The sequence below is a fragment of the Vicugna pacos genome, chromosome 9 (assembly GCF_048564905.1).
Source record: "Vicugna pacos chromosome 9, VicPac4, whole genome shotgun sequence".
Taxonomy (NCBI): domain Eukaryota; kingdom Metazoa; phylum Chordata; class Mammalia; order Artiodactyla; family Camelidae; genus Vicugna; species Vicugna pacos.
In genome coordinates, this window is record NC_132995.1 from 9,433,867 (window position 1) to 9,456,904 (window position 23,038).

Below are 23,038 nucleotides of genomic sequence, written 5' to 3' on the forward strand. Positions count from 1 at the left end.
TGGTTAAAAACCCTATTTCTGGGGAAAAGGAGATCACAGATATTGGCATTTGATAAGCAGTTGCTGGTATTGAGGAGAGGAAGGCAGGCATCTGGGTTCTCCTCATCTGGGGTTGGGATAAATTGAGTCCCTCACACCCTACACCCTAGCAGCCAGTGCCTGGCTGAGTTCTACCCGTGTGTTGACCTGGTTAACCTCAGCAAGCAGGTGGTCAGGGGCCCAGGCATTGGGTGTCCTGAGAGGTCTGAGGCTGGAGAAGTTCCTCACAGGGAGTATTTGCATATTGAGTCAGCGGGAGAGGCAACTTCCCTTCCTGTGAATTCTTCTTCCTCCTCTACATTAATTTCCTGTGGCTGCTGAAACAAACTGCCACCAATATTGTGGCTTCAAATGACACAAATTTATTATCTCATAGCTCTGGAGGTCACAAGTCCAAAGTGGGTCTCCCTGGGCCCAAATCAAGGTGTCAGCAGGGCAGAGTTGCTTTCTGGAGCTTCTAGGAGAGGATCTGTTTCCTTGCCTTTTCTGACTTCTAAAGGCTTCTGCTCATGGCCCCTTTCAATCTTCAAAGCCAGCAAGGACCACTGGAATTTTTCTCCCATCGGGTCACTCTGACTCTGGGCTGCCTTGGTTTTCAGCCCCTTCCTCCATCTTCCAAGTGTGTCACACCAATCTCTGCTTCCTTCCTCATCACAGCTCCTCCTCTGACACTTGCTCCTCTGTGTGCCTCTTAGAAAGACCCTTCTTATGACATTCAGTGCCCTCCAAGGTAATCCAGCATAATCTCCCCATCTCAGGATCCTTAACTTAATCACACCTGCAAAACTCTTTTTGCTATATAAAATCCTCTGTACCATTCACAGAGAATTTTGCTATATAAGGTAGACAACTTGGAGGGGCCATTATCCAGTTCTTAATTTTTTTCTTAGCTTCCAGAGCAAAAGCCACAGTCTTTGCAATGCCTTACATGCCCTGCATGCTCTGTACCTCCCCATCTCCCTGACCTCACCTCCCGCCCTCTCCCCCTTCCTTACTCTGTGCCCATCCCAGGCTGACTCCTACCTCAGGGCCTTTGTACTTGCTGTTCCTCCTGCCTGGAATGCTCTCCCTCCAGATCCCTCTGGCTCCCTGCTTCTCTTCCTTCAGGTCTTTGTTCACTGTTACCTTCTGGGCGAGGAGGCCTTCTCTGGCTCTTTATTTAAAACCTCAGTCCCTTAACTCTCCCAACCCCCTTCTGTCTTTATTTCCCCAGTGCACTTGTCAGCACCCAACACAGCATGTATGTTATTTATTTATATTTTCTGGCTCTCTCTTCGTTGCCAGAGTGTCCTTCTAGGAGACCAGGAAGGTTTGCTTATTTTGATCCTTGCTGGGGCAGCAGGGTCTAGAACGGGGCACGGCCCACAGCTTATTCATTGTGGAGTGAATGAATAGATTAGAGGGTGAGAGAGCCGGCCCGCATTTAGGACAGGATTGGGTTGAGGGTAGAGCAGGGAGCAGCTGTCCCGAGGGACTTGGTGTCAGGGGAAGTGGCCAGAAGGTGGCCACAGGTTTTGAGAGACCGAATTTTGAGTGGGGCTGGATCTGCCTGAGCAGGGAAGGGGTCTGGGGGCCGCAGCAACTGGCCAGGACTGTCATCTGGGGACACAGGCCCATGAGACCAGGCCTGGCTGCCACGTGCCTTGTCCTCTGGGGCTTGTGTGGTGGTGGGGGTGCTGCCTTGTGCCCAGGGGAAGGGGCTCCAAAGGCAACCAGCAGAGCTGGGGTGGGGTGTTGTGGGCTGATAGTAGGGAGCCCTCTTGTGAGGTCTGGCTGGAGGTCGGCCTGAGATGACCCTCTTCACCCCCAAATATCCAGATGGGGGACTTTGGGGTGAGGGAGGCAAGAACCTACTTTCCCCAGGCCAGGTTGCTGGAGGGCCAGAGTTGAGGCCAGGTTGTACACGCAGAGGGTGAGCGGGATGCTGGGCCCTTCACTCCCCTGCCCCCTGCCCAGGACACCTGTTTGATGCTGTGCTGAGTCTTCGGCTGAGTCCACCTCACCAGCCTCACAGCCCTGATGGCCCGGTCCTTCTGGGTCTCTGATGTGGCTTTTCTGCGGGCCCAAGGCTCCCGAGGAGGGGTGAGGGACAGCCACTGGCCTAGCCTGGGACCCCTTCAGGAGTTGGCACCAGCTGGCAGTACGGGGCAGGGTCGGGGTTCAGCAGGTCCTGGGGGGAGGGGAGAGGAGACAGAGGGAGGGGGTGTTGTTGGGGTGAAGAGCTGGGGGGAGACAGAGAGGAGCCAGGTGGAGACCGAGAAACATGGGGAGAAACACCCACATGGGGAATGCAGGACTGAGATGGAAAGACAGAGAGAGATACAGAGAGATGTGGAGGTACCCAAGAGCCAGGAAAAGGGGTAGACACGGGGCGACAGAGATCAAAAGACAGGAGGGACAGAGAAGAAGAGGGACAATGAGAGAGAGACAGAAACAAAGATATGGGAAAGAGTACAGAGCAAGAGAGAGACAGACAGACAGACACACCCTGAGAGGGGTAGAGAGACACGCACAGGAAATGTGAGACGGGACAGTAAGGGACACTGAGAGGAGGCAGAGATCTGGGGGCAGACAGGAAGGGATGAAGATGGGCTGAGACCCAGGCCCATGAATGGGCCCCCGTGCTGGGGTCCCTGCTCGAGCCCTGGCCAGGCAAGGCCCTTCCCCTCTCTGGGCTTCATTTCCTCCTGTGCAAATTCACTGCCTTGGAATCCTTTTCTGAAGGAGGAAACTGCCATCCCCAGAGGGGAAAGGACTTGTCCAGGGTCCCTCCGCAAGGCTGTGATGCACTTTCCAGAGAGCGACAGCCCTCTCCCACCAAGCCCGGTTGCCATGAACCCTCCCCACCCTCACGGGGTCCCCAACACCCACTCCTGCCTCCCAGCTCCACACCTGATAGTGGTGGCTCTCTGGCTCCAGTGGTGGGAGTTGGGGCAGCGGTGGCAGCTGTGAAGGAAGAACACGTTGAGCCAGGCCCCGGGCACCCCGAACACCCCCAACTTTTGCCCTTTGATGTAGGGACAGACCTGGATTCCAAATCCCCGCCACCCCTCCCTGACCGTGAGCCCTCTGAGTGAAGGGAATGAACCTTCTGCACCTCAGTGTTCTCCTTTGAGAAATGGGCATCACGGGGGTCTGTCCAGGGGCCGGACCATCACCCATTAACGAGCCTTCCTGTTGACACCTGTGGTTGTAAGCTTGTAGTGTTAGGTTTTATGTCCCTTTTCTTATTGAATTCTTCTTTTTAATCAACCTTTCCCACCTGATTGTAAAGGGAATATTTGCTCAGTGTGGCAAATATGGACACTTACAGGGGGAAAATAAAATCCACCCACCAGCCTACGCGCCCAAAGACACATGCTGTTTATGTCATGCTGTTTCCTTCCAGTCTCTTTTGCTTATGATTTTTAAAATGGGGAGCAGCCGAGAGAGACAGACAAACAGACAGACAGACATAGAGAGAGAGAAAGAGAGAGAGAAGCAGTTCCCAAAATGTGTGTGAAGCACCGCAGGGCACTGCAGCCAACTTGAAGGGGAGGCACCAGGTCGGAAGTAGGCTATTTAGGGGACAGGGGTGGGGGCTCACCATGGTGGCATTCGTGGGCCTCGTGTCACTGAGAGGGGACACCAGGAGAACCGGAGTTGGCATCGCTTCATAGATGTTGTTGTCACCTGGAGCAGAAGACAAGGGGAGCAACGGCTGACAGGTGGCCCTCAGGTCCACGCTAGCTGCTGCTGCCATTTATTTACTCATTCAACTACCATTTGTGTTAAGCCCTTTTCTTGCCTGGCCTTATGCTGGGGACACAGCAGTGACTGAGGCAGTGCTGGCCTTGTCCTCAGTCCAGTGGGGGAGACAGACCCATCCCCAGACAGGGATGATCCAGAATGGGCAGGGCTGGAGTGGGATGAGCCCATAGGACTCCTGGAGAGGAGACCAGGAGGGCTTCCTGGATGTGGGGACATCTGAGACTGGAAAGAGAAGTGAGAGTTATTTAAAGGCACGAGAGCGTGCATACAGAGGCCTAGCAGTGAGAGAGCTGGCTGTATTTAAGGAACTATGTTCTGTCTGGATTTGGTATATATATTTCTTTGTACCAATTTGTTTTAAGGATAGAAACATTACATAGGACAGATGAAGCCAGGGAAGACAGTGGCGACCAGTTTATGCAGGGTCTGAAGAGCCACATTAAGGAGCCTGAACTTTGTCCTAAGGGTACTGGGGAGCCATAGAGGGTGTCTGAGCAGAGGAGGGACAGGGTCAGAGTTCTAAAAGGACCTTGCCCAGCAATAGGGTGGAGGTCAGCCTGGAGTTTGGGAGGAAAGCGAGGAGTTGAGTGTGGGGATCCGGGAGATGGAGCTTGGGTTGAGTTGTGACCTGTTGGTAGACAGGAGCCACTGGTGTGGCTCGGTGAGTGTGGCGGTGACTGGGGTTGGGAGTGCTGGGCACTGAGAAGAAGAGGAAAAGCAGGTTTGGGGTGAGCACTCATGCGCTCAGAATCTGTGGGCTGAGTCTGGGGGAGTCCCAGCGAGGGCTTGGTGGGGCAAATGATTGGAGGCCCCAAGTTGGGGACCACAAGGGGGTTTTGGGCTTGGTGCATGAAAGGGAGGGGGCTGTGAGGAGAGCCAGGTAGCGAGACCAGGACCTCTGTCTTACCAGCGTGATGATGGGAACCCACTTCCGGTTTCTCTGCGGCCGTCATCCTGGGGACATATGGAGGGAATGACATTAGGATAGAAAGATGCTCAGGTGGGTGGGGAGAGATTCAGAGAAGCTGGAAAGCCCATCAGGCCCCAGAGAGAGAGATGGTCCTTGCTTTACAATGAGCCAGGGCAAGACCTGCCCCCACCCTACCCTCTTCTCCCATAATCCCCAGCCACACAGTCCATCCTCAAGTTTCCCTGGCTGCCACCTTCTGCCAACAAGCAACGCTTCCCTAATGTCCCGGTTTACACAGACCACGTAAACATCCTGCTCCATCTACCTGTTTCATGATTTCCTTAGTATTCTTCTTAAGATTGGCTCGTTTGAATACCCTTACTTAAAAGGTATACTTGACCTCATTACTGCAAATTTGTTAATTTGCTGCACACTGACCATGGGCTGGGCACTGTTGAAGGCCTTAGGAACACAGCTGGGAACAAAACTGACAAAGACCCCTGGCCTCTTGGGTCCCTTGAGAGGTGTATGAAGGAGGTTCTGGACAGAATTGAGCCCCTGAGCCAGCCATACCTGAAGCTTATGTTATATAGGACAAAACATTTTCTATTTTTTGATAAGCCAGTTTAAAGGTAGGGTCTCTGTCACTTGCAATCCAAAATTCCGTCTAATACAGGACAGGAAGATCCTGTTCCCCATAGTGGTTCTGAGATTTGATGAGATTTGATGAGTTGGATGATGTGATTTGTGGAAGAAGAATCAATGGGATTTGCGGGGGAGGGAGGCAGAAGGGAAGGAGAGAGAGGCCTGGGGTTCCTGTACCTGTGGCTCTGGGCTCTCCAGCCTCTTGTCACCAGGAGATAGGCAATGCTGCCAACGCAGAGAGACCCGATGGCCAGAGAGCCAATGATGATGGCGGCCACGATCCCAGCACTCACTGGCAGGTTTGTAATGGGCAGCTCCTTATGCTTTTCTGAGGGATGAGAGAGAGAGAGAGAGGACTGTGTGATGTCTTGGGAGGGCCTCCCTGCCACCCTCCCCGCTGTATCAGTGACTGTTCACAGAGCACTGATGTGCAATCTCATCTTCCCAGCCCAGAGCTTTCTCCTGCTTTTCAGATCTGAGTTAGCCAACTGTCTGATTCCACCGCACGTGAAACTCAACATGTCCCAGCTGGAACACCTCGGCTTTCCTCACCTCAAAACCTCTGCTTCCCTAGGATTTTCTATCATCCTCAGCCCATCCAAAACCTACCTCCTGACACACTCCCTCACCCTACCAACCTGCTTTTTTTTTGCCTCAGTCGATGAGATCTCCATCTCTCCAGGAAAAGGATGGGGTTCTGGACTGTGTTTTGTGGGGGACATAGGGGACTTAATTCATCGATGTGCCAGATTTGGGGCCAAGCCTACCTGACTTCTGGCCCCCACCACGAGGACCTCTAGCCTTTAATCTCAAGCTGGATGCTTGTTATATCCTAGTCCTTGGCAGCTAAGCTTGTAGACTCTGAGTTTGAAATGCTGGGGTTTAAGTCCCTGCTGCCTACAGGCTGTGTGATCTTGGGCAAATTACTCAACCTCTCTGTGCCTCTTCTCATCTGTGAAATGGGGATAATAAAAATACCTGACTTCCTCACAAGGTTGTTGTGACAACTGGATGAGTTTACAACACACACACCCATGTACATACAAGCACACACAGAGTTCTCTCTATTATCCAAACAAAGTAGACTTGGTGCCATTTTACAGAAGAGGAAACTGAGGCACAGAGCAATGAACTAACCTTCCCGAGGGCTCGGTAAGGGCAGTGCTGGGATCACACCCAGGCCATGAGAGCTCCTAATGACTGCTGTGTGTGCCTGTGTCCTGAGAGCCCTTGAAGAGTGGGAATGAGCTATTTCAGAGCAGAGAGTGCAGTAAAGACTGTTATCTCCAAATGGACTAGAGTCTTCATTAGAGAGAGAGAGAGAGAGAGAGAGAGAGAGAGATTTGTATCTCTCTAATCATAGTAATGAGTATTTTAAGTCAACCTTTACCTATTTCATCCATCTCCCTAAACGTTTATATGTTCAAAGTATCCAAAACCCATTTTGAAATTTAATCTTGTCACTAGGAGGAAGGGCAGAGCTTATATCCAGACTTATCTGGTACGTGGGCATATTCAAAGTTGTCCCCACAGCCCAGGGAGGTGGTTAAATTAGGCTCATTCTGCAGATGTGCAAACCAAGGCCCAGACGGGTTGCATTTGGGTGGAGAATGGAAGGTTGTCCCTCTTCCAGATACTATACTAGCAACTTCGGCAGCTTCTACTTAATTGAATCCCCACAACAGCAAATGGAAATTCAGTGGCTTCTGTGAGCAGCTTAGGAGGAGGGGCAGGGCTGTGTCAGCTAACTCAGGGAGCCTCCTAGTCTCTGTCTACTCCCTCTCCCTTGTTGCCCAGTCTTCCTGCAACATGTGGAGCCTCTTCTCCCCAAATCTGCGTGTTCTGGCCCATGCTGCCCCGTATACCCACCCATCCCCATCACCCACGTCTCACTCCCTTACTCTCGGGGTTGCCTGGCCTTTCCCCATGTTGTTCGCTCTGTCTAGCTTGCTTTTCTCCCCACGCTATGTATAGCTCCTGCTCGTTCTTCTGTGCCTAGTTCCTTCTGGAAGCCTTCTCTGACAACCCTGGGCCAAGGAGACTTCTGATACAATTCTCCTTTATGGATTACTTAATTATGCAATTAGTTGATTAGTGTTGCCAGAGTGGGCACGTGGGCGTCTCCTCAGTACCTACCTGCTCTGCGCGATTGAGCCCACCTCCAGTTCTGGGTGGGGCTCTTATTAGCCTATTGCAATCTGTATAGCCCCACCCCTTGTCACAGTGATTGGATCAGAGATGGCGGCTATCCAGACCTAAGCCAATCAGAGCTCTGCATTCCTTTGGCCTTAGTGATTGGTTCAGATTGGTCCAATCAGAGTGAAGTGAAGGACTGTGGTTCAGTGTTATGGAAGAAGAGAGCCCTTGTTCTGGAAGCAGCCAAGAGGAGTTGTGAGGCCTGTGAACGTGAAGACTGGAGTCATTTTGCTACCACAAAGGCGGTATCCGTCTCCTTCCTTGGAAAGAAAACCCTGAGCTTTCGCTGGGCAGAAACCTGCCCCTAATTAAGACGTTTTCCAGCCTCCTTTGCAGTGTCATGCAGAGCACAGCTCATTCACACATGCCTTAACACTGTATTGACCGAAGCACAATGCCGTGTTCAAACCTGGTGACCTTATTTTAACTTGATTACCTCTATAAAAACGCTATTTCCAAATAAGGGCCCATTCTGAGGTACTGGGGGCTAGGACTCAACATATCTTTTTGAGGGGACTTAATTCAACATACAGCACCTCCTAAACCTGGCTCCCTGCCATCCTGGAGACTCTTTGAGCTGCTCAGATTCCTTTAATTTGTTCCCTTTCTGCTTTAATCAGCCAGAAGCAGTTTCTGTTGCTGGAGCAGAAACCTTTCCTGATTCACATGATTTTTGCAGTTTGTTACATTTCCTGGCTTTTATTATAGACAGTGAGCTTGTAAAGATGGCATCTGTGAATCACTGTATTTTCCAACGTTGATTGCAATCGTATGCTCTTCTGTGATATGACTTCACCATCCTGCTATCCAGCAGAAGGTCTAATCTCCCTCTCTCGCATCTGGGCCAACCTTAGTGATTCACTTGTAGTTGAAAGAATGCAGTGTCAGCGACAGTGTATGACTTCCAAGGAAGAAGCTATAGGGTTTCTGCATTGGTCTTTTGGAACATTTGCTCTCCACATGCTCTCCTCCATAAACCCTGAACCCAGCCACCACGTTGTGAGGAAGCCCAAGCAGTCACGTTGGTGAGAATATGTCACGATAATCTGGTTGACAGCCCCAGCTGAGGTCCCAGCTGACAGCCAGCGCGAGCTGCCAGACATGTGAGTGAAGTCACATCTAGGTGATTCTAGCTTCCAGCATTTGAGCCAAGCTCAGCGTCTTGAAATGATTGTTGTTCTATACCACTGAGTTTGTTCCACAGCAAGAAGTAACTAGGACAGAGCTCTGCATTCTGTTTCTTCTTCTAAGACTGAGTTTTCTTTTGGCTTTTCTTTTCATCAGCCTCTGGGACCATGTGCACTCAAGTTTTATGAGCAAAGAATCATCTGGGCCTTTTTCTTTGGAGCAAATTTATCCATGTTGGTCTTTGACTAGGTAAAATCACATCTAAAAAGTGTTTTGGACTGCTATATATAAAATAAACAACAAGGACTTACTGTATAGCACAGGGAACTATATTCAGTATCTTTTAATAACCTATAATTGGAAAGAATCTGAAAGGAATATACATATGTATGTATGTATATACAACTGAATCACTTTGTTGTATACCTGAAACTAACACAATATTGTAAATCAACTCTACTTCAATAAAAATAAATAAGTGAATAAATAAATCACTTCGAAAGACCAGTATACAAATGGACAGTGGCCAGATCATCTCTAAAAACAGGATTCTGACTCACAAGTTGCAGCAAGCTGCCTACAAAAACAGCCCTCTTATAAACAACCCAGGAAGCCAGCATGCTTTAAGTCAGACTCACAGGAAGCCAGATTGCCGTCTCTAGTGACAATGCAGGAATAACTGCATTACAATAACTTCTGTAATAATCAGCTCCAAATAGCCAGGACTTGATTAAAAACTAACAGCCTCTCTAATTTCTGTCCCTGCTTCTAACTTAGGACCAACCAGAGAAAGCTAAACACGCACCCTGATCACCTAGGATATCCTGCTTCTAATTAGCTTGCTTTTAGCTTTTTCTCTGCCTCCAACAAGGACACACCTGACACCTTCCCTGTTTTCCATTCTAAAGCTTTCTCACCCTTCTGCGTGCCTTTGAGTCTCTGCAAGAAGTAACGGCTGACTCCCCTGCTACAGCATGTTTTGAATTGATACACTTTGTTGTTCTTTGTTTACTTCTACAGCTTCAAAAGCAGCAGCTTCCCATGGACTTGTCAAACCAGCCCTGGTAAGGATCCCATAGTGGGCGGTGTTGTGGTTCTGCCCTTTTTACGGACATAAAAATAGAGGTTCTGAGAGGTTTGGCCATTTGACTAGAAGTCGTATTGTCACCCACGCTCTGTAGCCCAGGTCCTAGGTGCAGAGGCTGTTTTTTTTAACCATCAGGCTAGTTGTGTTTTATCAACAGGGATGCCACAGAGGCCCTCAACAAAACCAGACTGAACCGGCTAGATTCACGGTGGCTGGCTTTCCTTGCCTTGATTTATCTCTGTGTTTCCCTACCAGCCCTTGAGAGCTGAAGGACACTGGCCCAGATTTATACTGTGTTTGTTTCAAAGGCACTTAGTATTTGCAGCTGTGCTTTAAGAGATAGACAGTGGTCAACGGCTCAGAATCGCCTCTATCTTGACCACAGGAACATGCCTCCGTAGATGAGACGCGATGGTGTCCCACAGTTACGTTGGCCTCATTACCACGCTAAGATCTCTGCCCCAGGTGGGGGGCGGGGCGGACTGCACCCTGCTAGGCGCAATTTGGGCCCTGGGCAAAGGAGCGTAGACTGCGCATGCCCGGCGGCTCCAGAAAGTCTCCTCCCCCTTCTAGAGCCCGGATGACCGTCTGCCTCCTAACCCTTAAAACCCCGTTACTCGCCTCCTTTCGGAGGGGAGGGGCTTTTAGAACATGAGCTCCCCTTCTCCATTCTCTGGCCTTCCTCAACCCTGTCTTGCTTGCATCAAATTCAGTTTCATCCTTGGCAGCGCGGACCTGCGCGGGAAAGGACTCCCAGGCCAAGCCAGGGGCGATGCGTGTGAGCTTGGGCCCTCAGGGTGGGCCTTGCGTCTGATTTCTTAACCGCAGTGCGGTGAGTACTTGACACCAGAGTTAGGCTTGGTGGCGAGGCAGAATCAAGTCCTAGTTAAGAGTGTGGGCTCTGGTTAAACGCCTCCGTCTGTTTGCCTCCATTTGTGACCCCGGGCGCTTCTTGTTTCTGTCAGCGTCTTTGTGACCCTGTGGCTGAAAGGCTCTGAAGGTCCAAAGAGTTTCTGCAGTTTTATGACCCCTGTTTCTCAGGCTGTGAGGGTTGTGGTAGGTTCTAGGCCACCAAGAAGGTAACAGCTTTTTTGCACCAATTCTGACTTTCAGGGGCCGACTCTCCAGGGAGCTTGGTGCTTCTTTCCTCTCACGTGTTTTAGTAGTGGCAGAGCTTTAAAACAGAGGCCTGGTGAGTGTTGCCAAAGGCAGACTGCCGTGGACCCCCTGGGCTGCCCGCACACACCCGTGAGAGGTGACACCAGGCAGAACACTGGTGGTGGCAGAGAATCTGAACTCAACAGATGCTGCTGAAATAAATGCTAGAGTCTAAGGAGTGTTGCCTCGAGTCCCAGCCCAGACTGAGGCAAGGAGAGGCTAGTAGGAAAGGCCAATGAGCTTGGTTTTTCTCTTTCTCTTCTTTCAGTAGAAGTATAGAAGATTTCATCAAGAAGAGGGAAAAAGCAAACTGTAATGGTACAAAATGTTACTGCTTATAGAAGCTTCCAGCACATGAGGGTAAAAGGTCTCTTTTATGAAGTGTGGCAATAAATACTCTAGCGTCCCGACCAGAGAGCTAGGTAACAAGAGAAAAAAAAATGTGGGCTCTGGAGTCAAGCAGCCTGGGTTCAAGTCCAGCATCTGCTGCTCCGTAGATGGGTTACCTGGACAAGTTACTTAAACTGTGTCTCAGTTTTCCCATCTGTATAATGGGGATCATCGTGCCTTGGCAGGGAGGATGCAGCGGATAAATATGTGAGAAGCGCTCTGCACTTGGTGAGTTGAGGGGAGTTGGGTAATTTAACCACTGTGGGTGTCAGAGAGCCCGAAGGTTTTGAGGAGCCTTTGCAGGGTTGCTTGAAGGCCCCAAATCCTCATGACTAGATTTACGGGACAACAGATACCAGCTGTAAATGACTGTGATCCCTGCACTGTGCTTTTGAGCCCAGTAACTGCTGCTTACTGGCTGTGGGACCTTGGACAACTGACTTCCCCTCTCTGAGCCTCAGTGTCCTCATCTGTAAAATGGGGGCAGCCACAGTACCTACAAGTCCAGGGCCTTTTCTTGTGTCTCTGTGAATCATTGGCCTCTGGAGTCCTGCCAGAGACTCACTTTCTTCCGCTCCTTTTTAGTCACGCAGTGTCATGTGACCCAGGCTCCCTGATCAGAGGCATTCCTGTGAGCCTTGGCTTCTGACTTGCAGAAGTCAGAGACGCAGACACCATGTGGGGCCTTTGATGGTGAGGACAGAGCCAGCCCGCCCACCGGCATATAAACTTTACAAGGGAAGAGATCTTTGTACTTTCCGTCTGTAAACTCAGTGCCTGGCACACAGCAGGTATTCAATAGATGTTTGTTGATTGAAGGAATGAATGCAGTTTTTCAGGGCTACCCAGGCATGGTTTTTTGGCCCAAGGCTGATGTTGTGGGCAGTGGTTTGTCTGGCAGGAGCAGTTCCGGTGATCATACCTTGTTCCTGGTTCCCAGCCTCGTGGAGGTCCTGTTCCTTTTTTTTTCTTATGTCATCTTTTAAAAAAATTTTTATTTCTATTTATTTATTTATTTGTTTATTTTGTTGTTATTGTTTGGGGGGAGGTAATTAGGTTTTTATTTTTAGAGGAGGTACTGAAGATTGAACCCAGGACCGCATGCATGTTAAGCATTTGCTCTACCATTTGAGCTATACCCTCCCCCTACTTATTTTTTAATTAATTTTTAATTTTAATAGGTTTAAAAATTTTATAGTTGATTTACAATATTGTATTATTGTTATTATGGGTTATTACAGGCACTGAATATAGTTCCCTGGGCTGTACAGTAAATCCTTGTTGTTTATTTTATATGTAGCGGTGTGTATCTGTTAATCCCGAACCCCTAACTTATCTCTCCCCTCCCCTTTCCCCTTTGGTAAGCATAAGTTTGTTTTCTATGTCTATGAGTCTATTTTGTAAATAAGTTGATTTTTAACATTTTTTTAGACATTTATTAAACATCTTTCTGCCCATGCTAGCTGGGGTTGGCTTCTGTTACAGCCAAATTCCCTGATGATTAAAAGAGATCAAGTACGTGAGTTACCTGGGACGCAGGAAGTGCTGTCAGTCATTTCCAGTCCCCACCTAGGTCGGGGGCTAAATTTGGGGCACAGCTGCCTTTAAATATAAATCCCCTGGCACGAGGACACTAGCAGCCAACCCCATCCCCAATTCCGTCTTTTCCTCTGCTCTTCCTTTTCCACTGAGCTGAACCGCCTTGCTTCCCTGCCTGCTGTGCTCAGCTCTCTGGAAGCCAAGGTTGTTCTAGCCCCTTTAGCTTGCTGATCTCCATGGGGACCTCTCAGTGCTTCCCTGGGAGTCCCCGTGGAAGAGGCAGGTGGCAAGGGACCAGGGCCATGGACTCGGACCCAGCTGGAGCCTTGGCCCCTCCCTTTCCCAGCGGCAGGCTGTTGGGCCCTCTCTGGGCTTCAGTTTATCCTCCTGTAAAATGGGGATCATCCCAAGGCTACCTTTTGTGGGGATGGAATCAGGTGAGGCTGGCAGAGCGCTTAGCTGGAAGTGCCTGATGTGTAGTAAGTGCTCCATAGATGGGAGATGGCATCGAAAGTATTGTTCTAGTGGCTTAATGTGTGCTAAGCCCTGCTGTAGGCACCAGGGGAATAATGGTGAACAAAATGGTGATAAGTCTATATTGTGACTATTACCAGGGATGGCAGTTGCTGATTCCTTGCTCATCTTCCTAGCCCTTAACCCCAGCCCCAGCTCCCCATCTTGGTGGTGGTACTTGATCCTACCCCCCTCAGAAAAGGGGTAGACCCTTGACCCAAGAGGAAGCAAATCACAGGCCAGGCCAGGCCAACCAGCTTCTCTCTTCATCTCTCTCTCTCCAGCTCCCTTTCTTTCTATCTCTGCATTTTGGAAGAGGAGATTTAGAATATGCAAAGAAACCTGGGCTGGCACCCTGTTTAGTGTCCTGGTGGGACTCACCAGTCATGGAGAGGAAGGTAGAGCCCATGAACAGAGATGATACCAGAGATGCTGCCCCCTGGAGGAAGAGGGAGCACTTGCTTTCCCGACAAAGCTTCCTTTCCCACCAGGGGCAGGGCTTCCCCACCATTCATTCATTCAACAGTGTGTCTGGCCCAGTTATAAGCTCCAAAGAGACAGCTGGGAACCCAGGCCTCCTAGAACTGACATCTCAGGGGCTACTTCGGGTTCTACTAGGCACCCCAACTCTGAGCCAGGTAGAGAGAGCTTATGTATTTACAACCTGAGCCTTGGTTCAAATCTGTCCTGCAGTGCTGGCCTCGTAGGATGCCCCCCTTCACTGTCCTGCCTCGGTCATGCTGGCCTCCTGCCAGCTCAGTTCATGAGCCCTACAGCTTCTTGCCACAGGCCCTTTGCACAGGCTTAGCCCTCTGCCCAAATATCTCCCAAAGCTCCTTCCCCTTCTACTTAGAACTGTTGTCATCATTCAAGCTTTGTTGAAGGATTACCTTTCCAGGCAACCTCCCTGATTGTGTTTGTGTGTGTGTGATTATGTAGCTAATATCTGTCTCCATCACTGGGCTATGAGTCCTGAGAGGGCAAGGCCAGGGCTGCCTTGGTCATCACTGTGTCTCTGACACTGCCCGATACAGGCTGGACACAGAGGAGACCTTGAGGAGGCAGCACTTGGAAAGTGCTGAAGGATGAGTGAATAAGCAATTTAGATTCTGCTGAGGCAGCTGTGGGCCTGATTCAGGAGGCCCTGCACGCGAATCCCAACTCTGTTGCTGATTTGATGATTAGCTGCCTGATGTTTGAGAGGTGCCTTAAATTGTCTGAACCTCAGGTTCTTCCTGGATAAAACAGAGATTCAGGCTACACTGTGCCTCGTGGACAGGTTAGGCTGTGAATCAGATCACTCCCCTGCTTAAACCCTCTGGTGGATTCTTGTCAATCTCTCCACGGCCTATGAGCCTGGCCCCGTCTCCCTCTTAGACCTCGCCTCCTAACACCCTACTTGCTCAATGTCTTATAGCCCTGTGTCCTTCTGTCTATGCTTTGAATGTACCAAGCTGGCCTTGGGGCCTTTGCACTTGCTGTTCCCTCTGCCAGGAACTCTGTACTCTGAAATCTACAGAGATCTTTTCCCTCCCTTTGCTCAAATGTCACTTCTTCAATGAGGCCCATCCCTGATCACATCTTCCTATTTAATTAAAAAAAAATTTAACTGGACAAGTCATAACCTTTCTGGGCCTCAGTTTCCTCATCTGTAAATTGGGTCTTATAATAATGCCCGCTTCACAGGGCTGCAATGATGATGAAATGACCCATTATATGTAAAACTGGCATGTAATAAGCCCTAAAGAGTGTTAGCTATCACTATTGTTGTTAAAGTCTCTGCTTGAAATGTGATCTTTTTGTTTGTTTTTTTGGGGGGGAGATAATTAGGTTCATGTATTTATTATTATTTTTTAATGGAGGTACTGGGGATTGAAGCCCGGACCTCATGCATGCTAAGCACGCACTCTGCCACCGAGCTGTACTCTCCCCTGCTGAAATTTGATCTTAAATTATTATTTACATGTTCATTCTGAGCATCCCACATTGAGAGGAAGTGGTTAGGCTCCCAGATGCTGGCCTGGGGACTTCATGGGATTAAATGCCAGCTCTACTGCTTTGTGTGTCTCAGTTTCCCCATCTGTAAAATGGACACAACAATGGTGCCCACCTCATGGAATTTTGTTTTGAAAGTTTTCATTCACTCATTTGTTTATTCAACATACATTAACTGAGAACCCATTATGTCCCACCTACTGTGGTAGACGGATGACAAAAGGATGAGTATGTTCTATTTCTGTCACTTTGAATAATTACTATTCTAGTGAGACAAGTTTGTAGAGTGATAAATTAGAACATGTTGTGATAATCAGAAAGGTGAGGGGATGAGCAGAGTCCTACAAGAGCACAGATGATGATTAAAAAAACTAATCCCTACCTTCATTCCAATGTACGATGCTGAGAGTGAACATGTAAATAATAAATTAAGATCATATTTTGGGGGGAGGGTATAGCTCAGCAGAGTGCATGCTTAGCATGCACAAGGTCCTGGGTTCAATCCCCAGTACCTCCATTAAAAATAATAAAGAAATAGATCTGCCAGGGAAGGTTAAGTTATCTCCCCCCCGCCAGCTTTATTGGGATATAATTGGCATATAACATTTCACGGAGTTTTCTATTTTTTAAGATACAAATAAGTTAATATAGGGCAGTAGTTCTCAACCAAGGGTAACATTTGACCTCGTCTAGAGACGTTTGTGGTTGTCACGACTGAAAGGCTGCTACTGGCATCTAGTGGCTAGAGGCCGGGGAGGGTGCTCAGTATCCTACAGTGCACAGAACAGGTCCCTACTGCAAAGAACTAGCCCAGGGCAAGCATTTAGAACAGTGTTCCCATAACACTGTTCCCATAACAAGTGTCCAAGAAATGTTAGCTGTTGCTACTGTCCACCACCATCTCTCTGGTACTTTGCCCAGAGTGGATTCATCAATAAATACTTTACTTATGGATATATATCCTTTAAGACCAGGCATACAGTGGATGCTCAATAGATTTTTCATGAATTAATGCATGTGAGGAGTCGGTGAGATGGTGCATTCTCCAGGCTCTGGCTTTGGGTCTGGCACAAAGTAGGCATTCAGTAGATACTTAATTAGTTAATGCACAGGAGTATTAAATGATATCTCCAGGCCTGGCACACAGTTAAGTGCTCAACCAATATGTGTTGCATGGATGAATGAGAGGACCAAATGTTTGCCCAGAGCTTGGCATGTGGTGGCTGCTCAGGGTGCATCAGCCTCCCCACTTCCTCCTTCAGTGCCCAACACTCACCGGCCACCTGGACCTCGGTCTTGGCCCGCATAGTCCAGGCAGGGTTGATAGTGACAGCTACCTGGTAGGTGCCGCTATCTGTGGGCTGGGCATGACGCAGCAGCATGGAGCCGTTGGGGAAGCCGATGATGTCTCGCTGCTTCATGGCACTGCCATCCCTCTGGGGCTTCAGTAGCCCTGGGATGTAGGTGAATAGCATCGTACCACCATAGGTCTCCTCCCCCAGGTACCAGTTGAAGTCCTGGAAGGTGTCTGGGATGCCCTGGACAGACAGGAGAAGGTCCTGGTTTGTTTGAGGCTGTTCTGGAATCTTCTGGATGCGGAGGGCTGCCCAGGAGCCTGGGGGGACCCAGAGGGCCAGGATTGAGGCTGTGGGGTTACAGGGGAGGCCTGAAATCAGAAGTGTTGGGCAGGGACATCTCCTGCATTCTCTCCTCTCTATAGGTTCTCAACTCGGGGCTCTGTGTGCTATTCATTGGAAACAGTGCTGGGATTGACTAGTGATGTCTGCCCTCAGTGCAGGAGTGGGAACTCAGACATGGGTGCCACAGATTTGCCATCCCATTGGTCCAGAAGGTTTTCTGCTCTGAGATGCTGTGTGACCTGCCTTTAAACACATGGACTCTCTGAATTAACTTATTCATTTAACCAATACTTTTAAAAACCAATATATTATTTATGCTACAATACCAATTATATATGTCTAAAATTCCCTAGATTTCTAGGCACTGGGGACTCAGTAGGGAATCAAATATAGATAAATTCCAGCCCTCATGGTCCTGACATTCTAGAAAATTCCATAGAGAAAATGGGGATGAGATTGTGATTCTGCTGTCCCTCCCTCCCATCTTACCCTAATAATTTCATCTTCCCTGACAATCTTTCCCTTGGAACAATCTTCCAAGAGGAAACCTCAGCCCCTGGGCTAAGTACCACTTCTCCCCTCAGCCCTAGAGGTATATTTCCTCCTTACCTGAGAGCAGGAGGCTCTTTGAGAAGTCTTGCTGGGCTCCAGCAGGAATCTCCATCTCGGTGTCCTGTGGAGATGCCAAGGGGCCACCTACTGGATACTGAGGGGGCCAGAGGGCTGGGCCCAGGCTTTCAGAAGTGGGCCAGCTCAGTAGGGGTCCCAGGGGTGCCTGTGAGACATGGCCGAGGCTGCCCCAGCCCAGCACCCCTTTCCCACAGCCTCTGGAGTCTTCACCTGTGCTTTCTGGGATGGACGCGGAGACACTGGTTGAACCAGTTTTCCAGGGTGACTGGGAAACTTTCTGGGGCTTCTCAGGACTCCTCCCTTGACCTCTTTTAATCTCTTTTTCCCACTGAGTGTGAGTAGCAGTAGGAACAGCAATAATTTTAACAACAGTCACAGCAGCCTCTGGTTGAGCAGTCCCCTAGGCCAGGCAGGTAGGTAGGTGCCTCATCCAACTGCCTCATCCCACATCCATGCAAAGCTCTTCCCATTTCGCTGATGAGGAAACAGAGGCTCAAGGAGAGAGGCACGTCTACCAGTAGGTGGAGATTTGACCTGTGGCTGGCTCACCCTACAGCTCTTAGCATAGTTTTTCCAAAACATCCCTCTATTTGTTCATTCCAACATGCAGTCCCTCCCTGTGCCTGGCCCTGTGCTGGGTGATACTAAGGATACGGCGATGGTTGAGACAGCTTCTTCTCTGCCCTCAGTCCACATTGCAGCTCACAATTCTGTGAGTGCAGGGGACAGACCCATCCCCAGACAACGATGACCCTGAATGATCAGCGCTGGGATGGAGGAGTCCAGGGGCCTGGGAGATGCGGCACTCAGCCTGAGGGGCAGGGAGGACTTCCTGGAGGAGGGACTCTGGTCAGAGTTGAGACCTGGAGTAGGAGGAGGAATGAGGTGGGGTGGAGTAGGGTGAGGTGTACCAGGCAGTGTCAATAGCACAGGCAGGGGCGTGGAGGCTGAGACAGATATCAGGGTTCACTGAGGAGGCTGCAGAACCCTGGACGAATGGAAGGTCAAGTGGGAGGATGTGAGTGTGTGGGGCGAGGCTGGAGAAGGGGGAGGGACCACTTGTAATTTTGAGCTCTGTTGGGACAAGGGCCTGGGTGATGGCAGGTCTAGGATTGAGCTCATACCATAGCCACTAGCCACATATGGCTATTTAAATATAAATTTGAAGTAATTAAACTTCAGTGCCTTAAAAAAAACTTAGTTACTCAAATTAGCCACTTTCAAGGGCGTAGCAGCCCTGTGTGACTAGTGGCTGTCACATTTGACAGCGCAGATCTAAAACATTTCCATCACCATCACAGAAAGTGGACAGCGCACAACTAGGGGTCTGAGGTGGGCAGCGCCAGGTGAGATTTCAGCCTGCAAGAGGAGAGAACACCAAGTCGGGGTGCCAAACATCAGTAGCAGGTTCTGTGTGCGCGTGTGTATGTACTGGACACACATCAGATTGTCAGAGGTGCCAGCATCTTGCAGAGTCCCCAGGTTGGGATGAGAAAGAAATCTTGACTTTGAATCATCTTGACAACTGCAGACACCAGCGCAGGCCTGCTGTGAGTGGGTGAGCCTGGCTCTCAGCCCAGCTCTGTCATCCCTGGGTTTTGGGATCTTGGGCAAATGAGTTCACTTCTTGGGGCTTCGGCTTCCTCTGAAGGATGGGACAAGCATCCCCACCTTACTGGACTGTTGGGAGGAGCAAGATGCTGCATGAAGAGCCAACAAATGCCCGTTACTGACTTGTCTTTGGACTTGCCCTACCTCCCAGATTCATGACCCTGCTCAAGGGAAGTGCATTTCCCTCAAGGTGTTCCCAGTCCCCTGCCTCCCAGTCTCCAACACCTGGCAGGTTTCAAGGTGGTATTCCCGGTGGTGTTCATCAGGGTCAGAATCCGTCCAGGATCTACCCTCAGGCCTTCCTGCTGCAGTTTTGAGATTTCCTCTGTCTGTCTGCCTCACAGAAGTTGATGCAAACCCAGCCATTATTTCCAAGTGGAGCTGCCTAGGGGAGAGAGCCCCAGTCCTGGGCTTCAGCCAGATTGTCCAAACCGGCCTCATTCTGGTAGGAGTTTAGTATGGAGCAGAAGTGGAGTTTAGAGGTGAAAGGGATTCTGATAAATGTTCACTGCTAATCCCTAGGAGCAAAGGCTCCATATGCGGAGAGGCAGTGCCTACAGCAAAACCAGTCATTTTGGATTTTCCAGTTCCTGAAACTCTTCTCTCTTTCGTAATGACTTCGACTCCTTTTGATAGCCCCCTCCCCTTGAACAAAGTCTGCCTTATGCTTTAACTGGTGTCATTAAGTAATTTTTTCTTTAACAGTTAGAATATTATTTTATTTTTTAACAGTTCACCCATCCTTGACTTCATGAATTTGATTGGTTCCTGAAAAACTGCCAGTAAAAGCTGGGAGATGAAATTTTTTTTTCTATAAAAAATTTAAATGATTTTTTAATTGTGATAAAACCCACATAAAATTTACTGCTTTAAAGTGTACAATTCAGTGGCATTTAGTACGTTGACAATGTTGAGCAACCGTCACTGCTATCTATTTCCAGAACTTTTTTTATTATGCCAAAATGAAACTTTGAACTCATTAAGCAGTCACTCCCCATTCCCCCTTCCCCCAGGCTCTGGCAACCATTAATGTCTTTCCTATCTCTATGGATTTGGCTGTGTTAGATATTTCATATAAACGGAACCATGGAAGATATGACGTTTTGTGTCTGGCTTCTTTCACTTCGAATAATGTTTCAAAGGATTCATTCATGTTATAGCATCAATCAATGCTTCATTCCGTTCGTGGCTGGATAATCTTCCACGCTGTGGATAGACCACAATTTGTTTATCCATTCATCTGTTGATGGACATTTTCATTGTTTCTCCTTTTCGGCTATTGTGAATAGTGCTGCTATGAGCATTCGAATATAAGTATTTGAGTACTTCTTTTCAATTCTTTGGGGGGACTGCCTAGGAGTGGAATTCCTTGGTCACTTCATCGTCTTTTAATAAATGAGATTTCAATAGCACAGGCGTCCTCATCCTGAGTAATCTGCAGCCCAGAGGTTTCTGGAATTTTGTAGCAACTCGAAGCTGGATGATATTGGCTTGAGCCCCCCTGCCCTTACTCTGTGCAGAAGCGGTGCCAGGGTTGGGAAGGGCTTGTTCTAGCCTCTCCATCAGACCTCTCCTTCCCATTCTCCAGTGTGGATAACGGTGGTTTTCTTATGTGGAGTTTACACTACACTTAAAACAAGATTCTGGGGCCACTCTCTACTCCTGGCTCTGTGGAATCCACACGTCCTTCTCCCCAAACAGGCCATTGCATCCACCACTGATGGGAACGAGACCAGCACAACTTCTCTGGGGGACTGTTCATCAGTGTCTCTCACAGTGACAGGGCACTGCTCTTTTTTTTTTTTTTTAACGAATGGAATTTATTTTCTATATTGGAGAAGTTGGTTAAAGGGTGCTTTTTTTTTTGGTGGGGGTAGGTAATTAGGTCTATTTAATTAACTAATTATTTAATGGAGGTACTGGGAATTGAATCTGGGACCTCATGCATACTGAGCATGTGCTCTACCACTTGAGCTATACCCTCCCCGCCAGGGTGCACTTTTTTTTTAATTGAAGTATAGTTGATTTACACTATCGTGTTAGTTTCAAGTGTACAGCAAAGGGTTCAGTTACATATGTATATATATTATTTTTCAAATTTTTTTCCATATAGGTTATTACAAGATACTGAGTATAGTTCCCTGTGCTACACAGTAGGTCCTTGTTGTTTATCTATTTTATATATAATAGTGTGTATCTGTTGATCCCAAACTCCTAATTTATCCCTCCCCCACCTTTCCCCTTTGGTAATCACAAGTTTGTTTTCTATGTCTGAGAGTCTGTTTCTGTTTTATAAACAAGTTCATTTGTAATCATTTTTTTTGATTGCACATATACGTGGTATCATATGGTATTTGTCTCTCTCTGTCTGACTTACTTCACTTGGTATGATCATCTCTAGGTCCACCCAAGGGGCACTACCTTTGATCCAGTAATTTCACCTCCAGAGTATGTCCCAATACCCATGCTTAGTGACAGCACGCAAGGTCATTCACTTACTACATCGCTTTCCTAATAGTGAAAGGGTGCAAACAATACAAATATCCATCCATAGGGGCCTGGTTGAAAAAGTCCTGAACAGCCCCTGGGGAGGAGGACAGTGTGGCTATAAAAAGACTAAAGAGGCTCTCTCTGAATTTCCAGAAAATTTAGGTAATAAAAGCAAGGGGCAGAATGGTGTGTATGAGACATAACCTATTGCAGAGGAAAATACATGTGTGTATCATCTGTGCAAAAAAAAAACTTACCAGGAAAAAAAAATAAAATAAACTTACCAGAAAGCAGTGCCATGGTTATCTGCGGTGGAGCAGGGGCCCAGGGTAGGAGAGGCAAATAGAATAATGGGTCCCCAAAGATACCCAGGTCCTAATCCCTGGAACCTGTGAATATGTCTATTTACATGGCAAATGGACTTTGCAGATGTGATTAAGTTAGAGACCTTGAGATGGGGAGTTTATCCTGCATTGTCTAGGGGGAGCCGTAAATGTCATCACAAGGGTCCTCATAAGGGAAGGAGGGAGGCAGGAAGGTCAAAGAAGAAAGAAGGTGATGTAATAATGGAGTGGGGAGGGGAATGGTGATGCAGTGCGGGGCTGTAAGCCAAGGAACGCAGGCAGCCTCTAGAAGCTGGAAAGGCAAGGAAAGGGCCTCTCCCCTGGAGCCTCCAGAAGGAACCAGCCCTCCCCACACCTTGATCTTAACCCTCCAAGACTCATTTCAGACTTCTGACCTCCAGAACTGTAAACGAATAATTTTGTGTTTTTCAAGCTACTAAGTTTGTGGTAACACAACTCCCCCTACCCAAAAGGTACAAGTCAAAGGTTTTTGATGTATCATGTTATTAATTTTTTAAAATTGAGGTAATAGAGATGCAAAAGATTTGCCATTTTAACTACTTTTAAGTGTATCATTTATTTATTATATGATTTTTTTTTTTGCAGGGGAGGTAATTAGGTCTATTTATTTTAATTTTTTTTTTAATGGAGGCACTGGGGATTGAACCCAGGACCTCGTGCTTGCTAAGCACACACTCTACCACTGAGCTATACCCTCCCTCTTTGAGTGTACAATTTTGTGGTGTTAATTCAAATGTGTAAAACTGGATATCCACATGCAAAAAAATGAAGTTGGACCCTTAACCTTATACCCTATATGCAAAATTAACTCAAAGTGGACCCCTGAGGTGCTTTTATAACTTTCAGTTTGGGGATTTTCTGTACAGGCAGGGTTCATGTTATTGTTCTTTGTTTTATGGTGCTTTGCAGATATTGCATTTTTTACAAATTGAAGGTTTGTGGCAACCCCGGG

At 48.3% G+C, this 23,038-nt stretch overlaps 1 protein-coding gene across 2 annotated transcripts; it reads right to left on the bottom strand.

Moving 5' to 3' along the window:
• Positions 1-385: 385 nt before the first annotated feature.
• CEACAM19 (CEA cell adhesion molecule 19) lies at positions 386-17,873 on the bottom strand. Of its 2 annotated transcripts, none has more exons than XM_072966888.1 (7): positions 17,600-17,873; positions 16,627-16,965; positions 5,522-5,672; positions 4,697-4,743; positions 3,626-3,711; positions 2,932-2,985; positions 386-2,209 (listed from the first exon to the last, which is right to left on the bottom strand). In XM_072966888.1, the coding sequence occupies exons 1-7, from the start codon at positions 17,652-17,654 to the stop codon at positions 2,141-2,143; spliced, it is 801 nt and encodes a 266-aa protein (XP_072822989.1). In that variant the 5' UTR covers positions 17,655-17,873; the 3' UTR covers positions 386-2,140. The 2 variants fall into 2 exon arrangements, with proteins under 2 accessions (XP_072822989.1, XP_031537743.2); XM_031681883.2 differs by having other exon boundaries at positions 16,627-16,995; positions 17,600-17,868.
• Between the last annotated feature and the right edge of the window lie 5,165 nt (positions 17,874-23,038).

Excerpts from the sequence above, each read along its gene's own strand:
- CEACAM19 (XM_031681883.2), bottom strand. The coding sequence starts at position 17,654 with ATGGAGATTCCTGCTGGAGCCCAGCAAGACTTCTCAAAGAGCCTCCTG. Across the intron at positions 5,673-16,626 it reads GACCGAGGTCCAGGTGGCCG|AAAAGCATAAGGAGCTGCCC; the intron begins GTGAGTGTTGGG and ends CTCATCCCTCAG. Across the intron at positions 2,986-3,625 it reads GGCCCACGAATGCCACCATG|CTGCCACCGCTGCCCCAACT; the intron begins GTGAGCCCCCAC and ends CTTCCTTCACAG.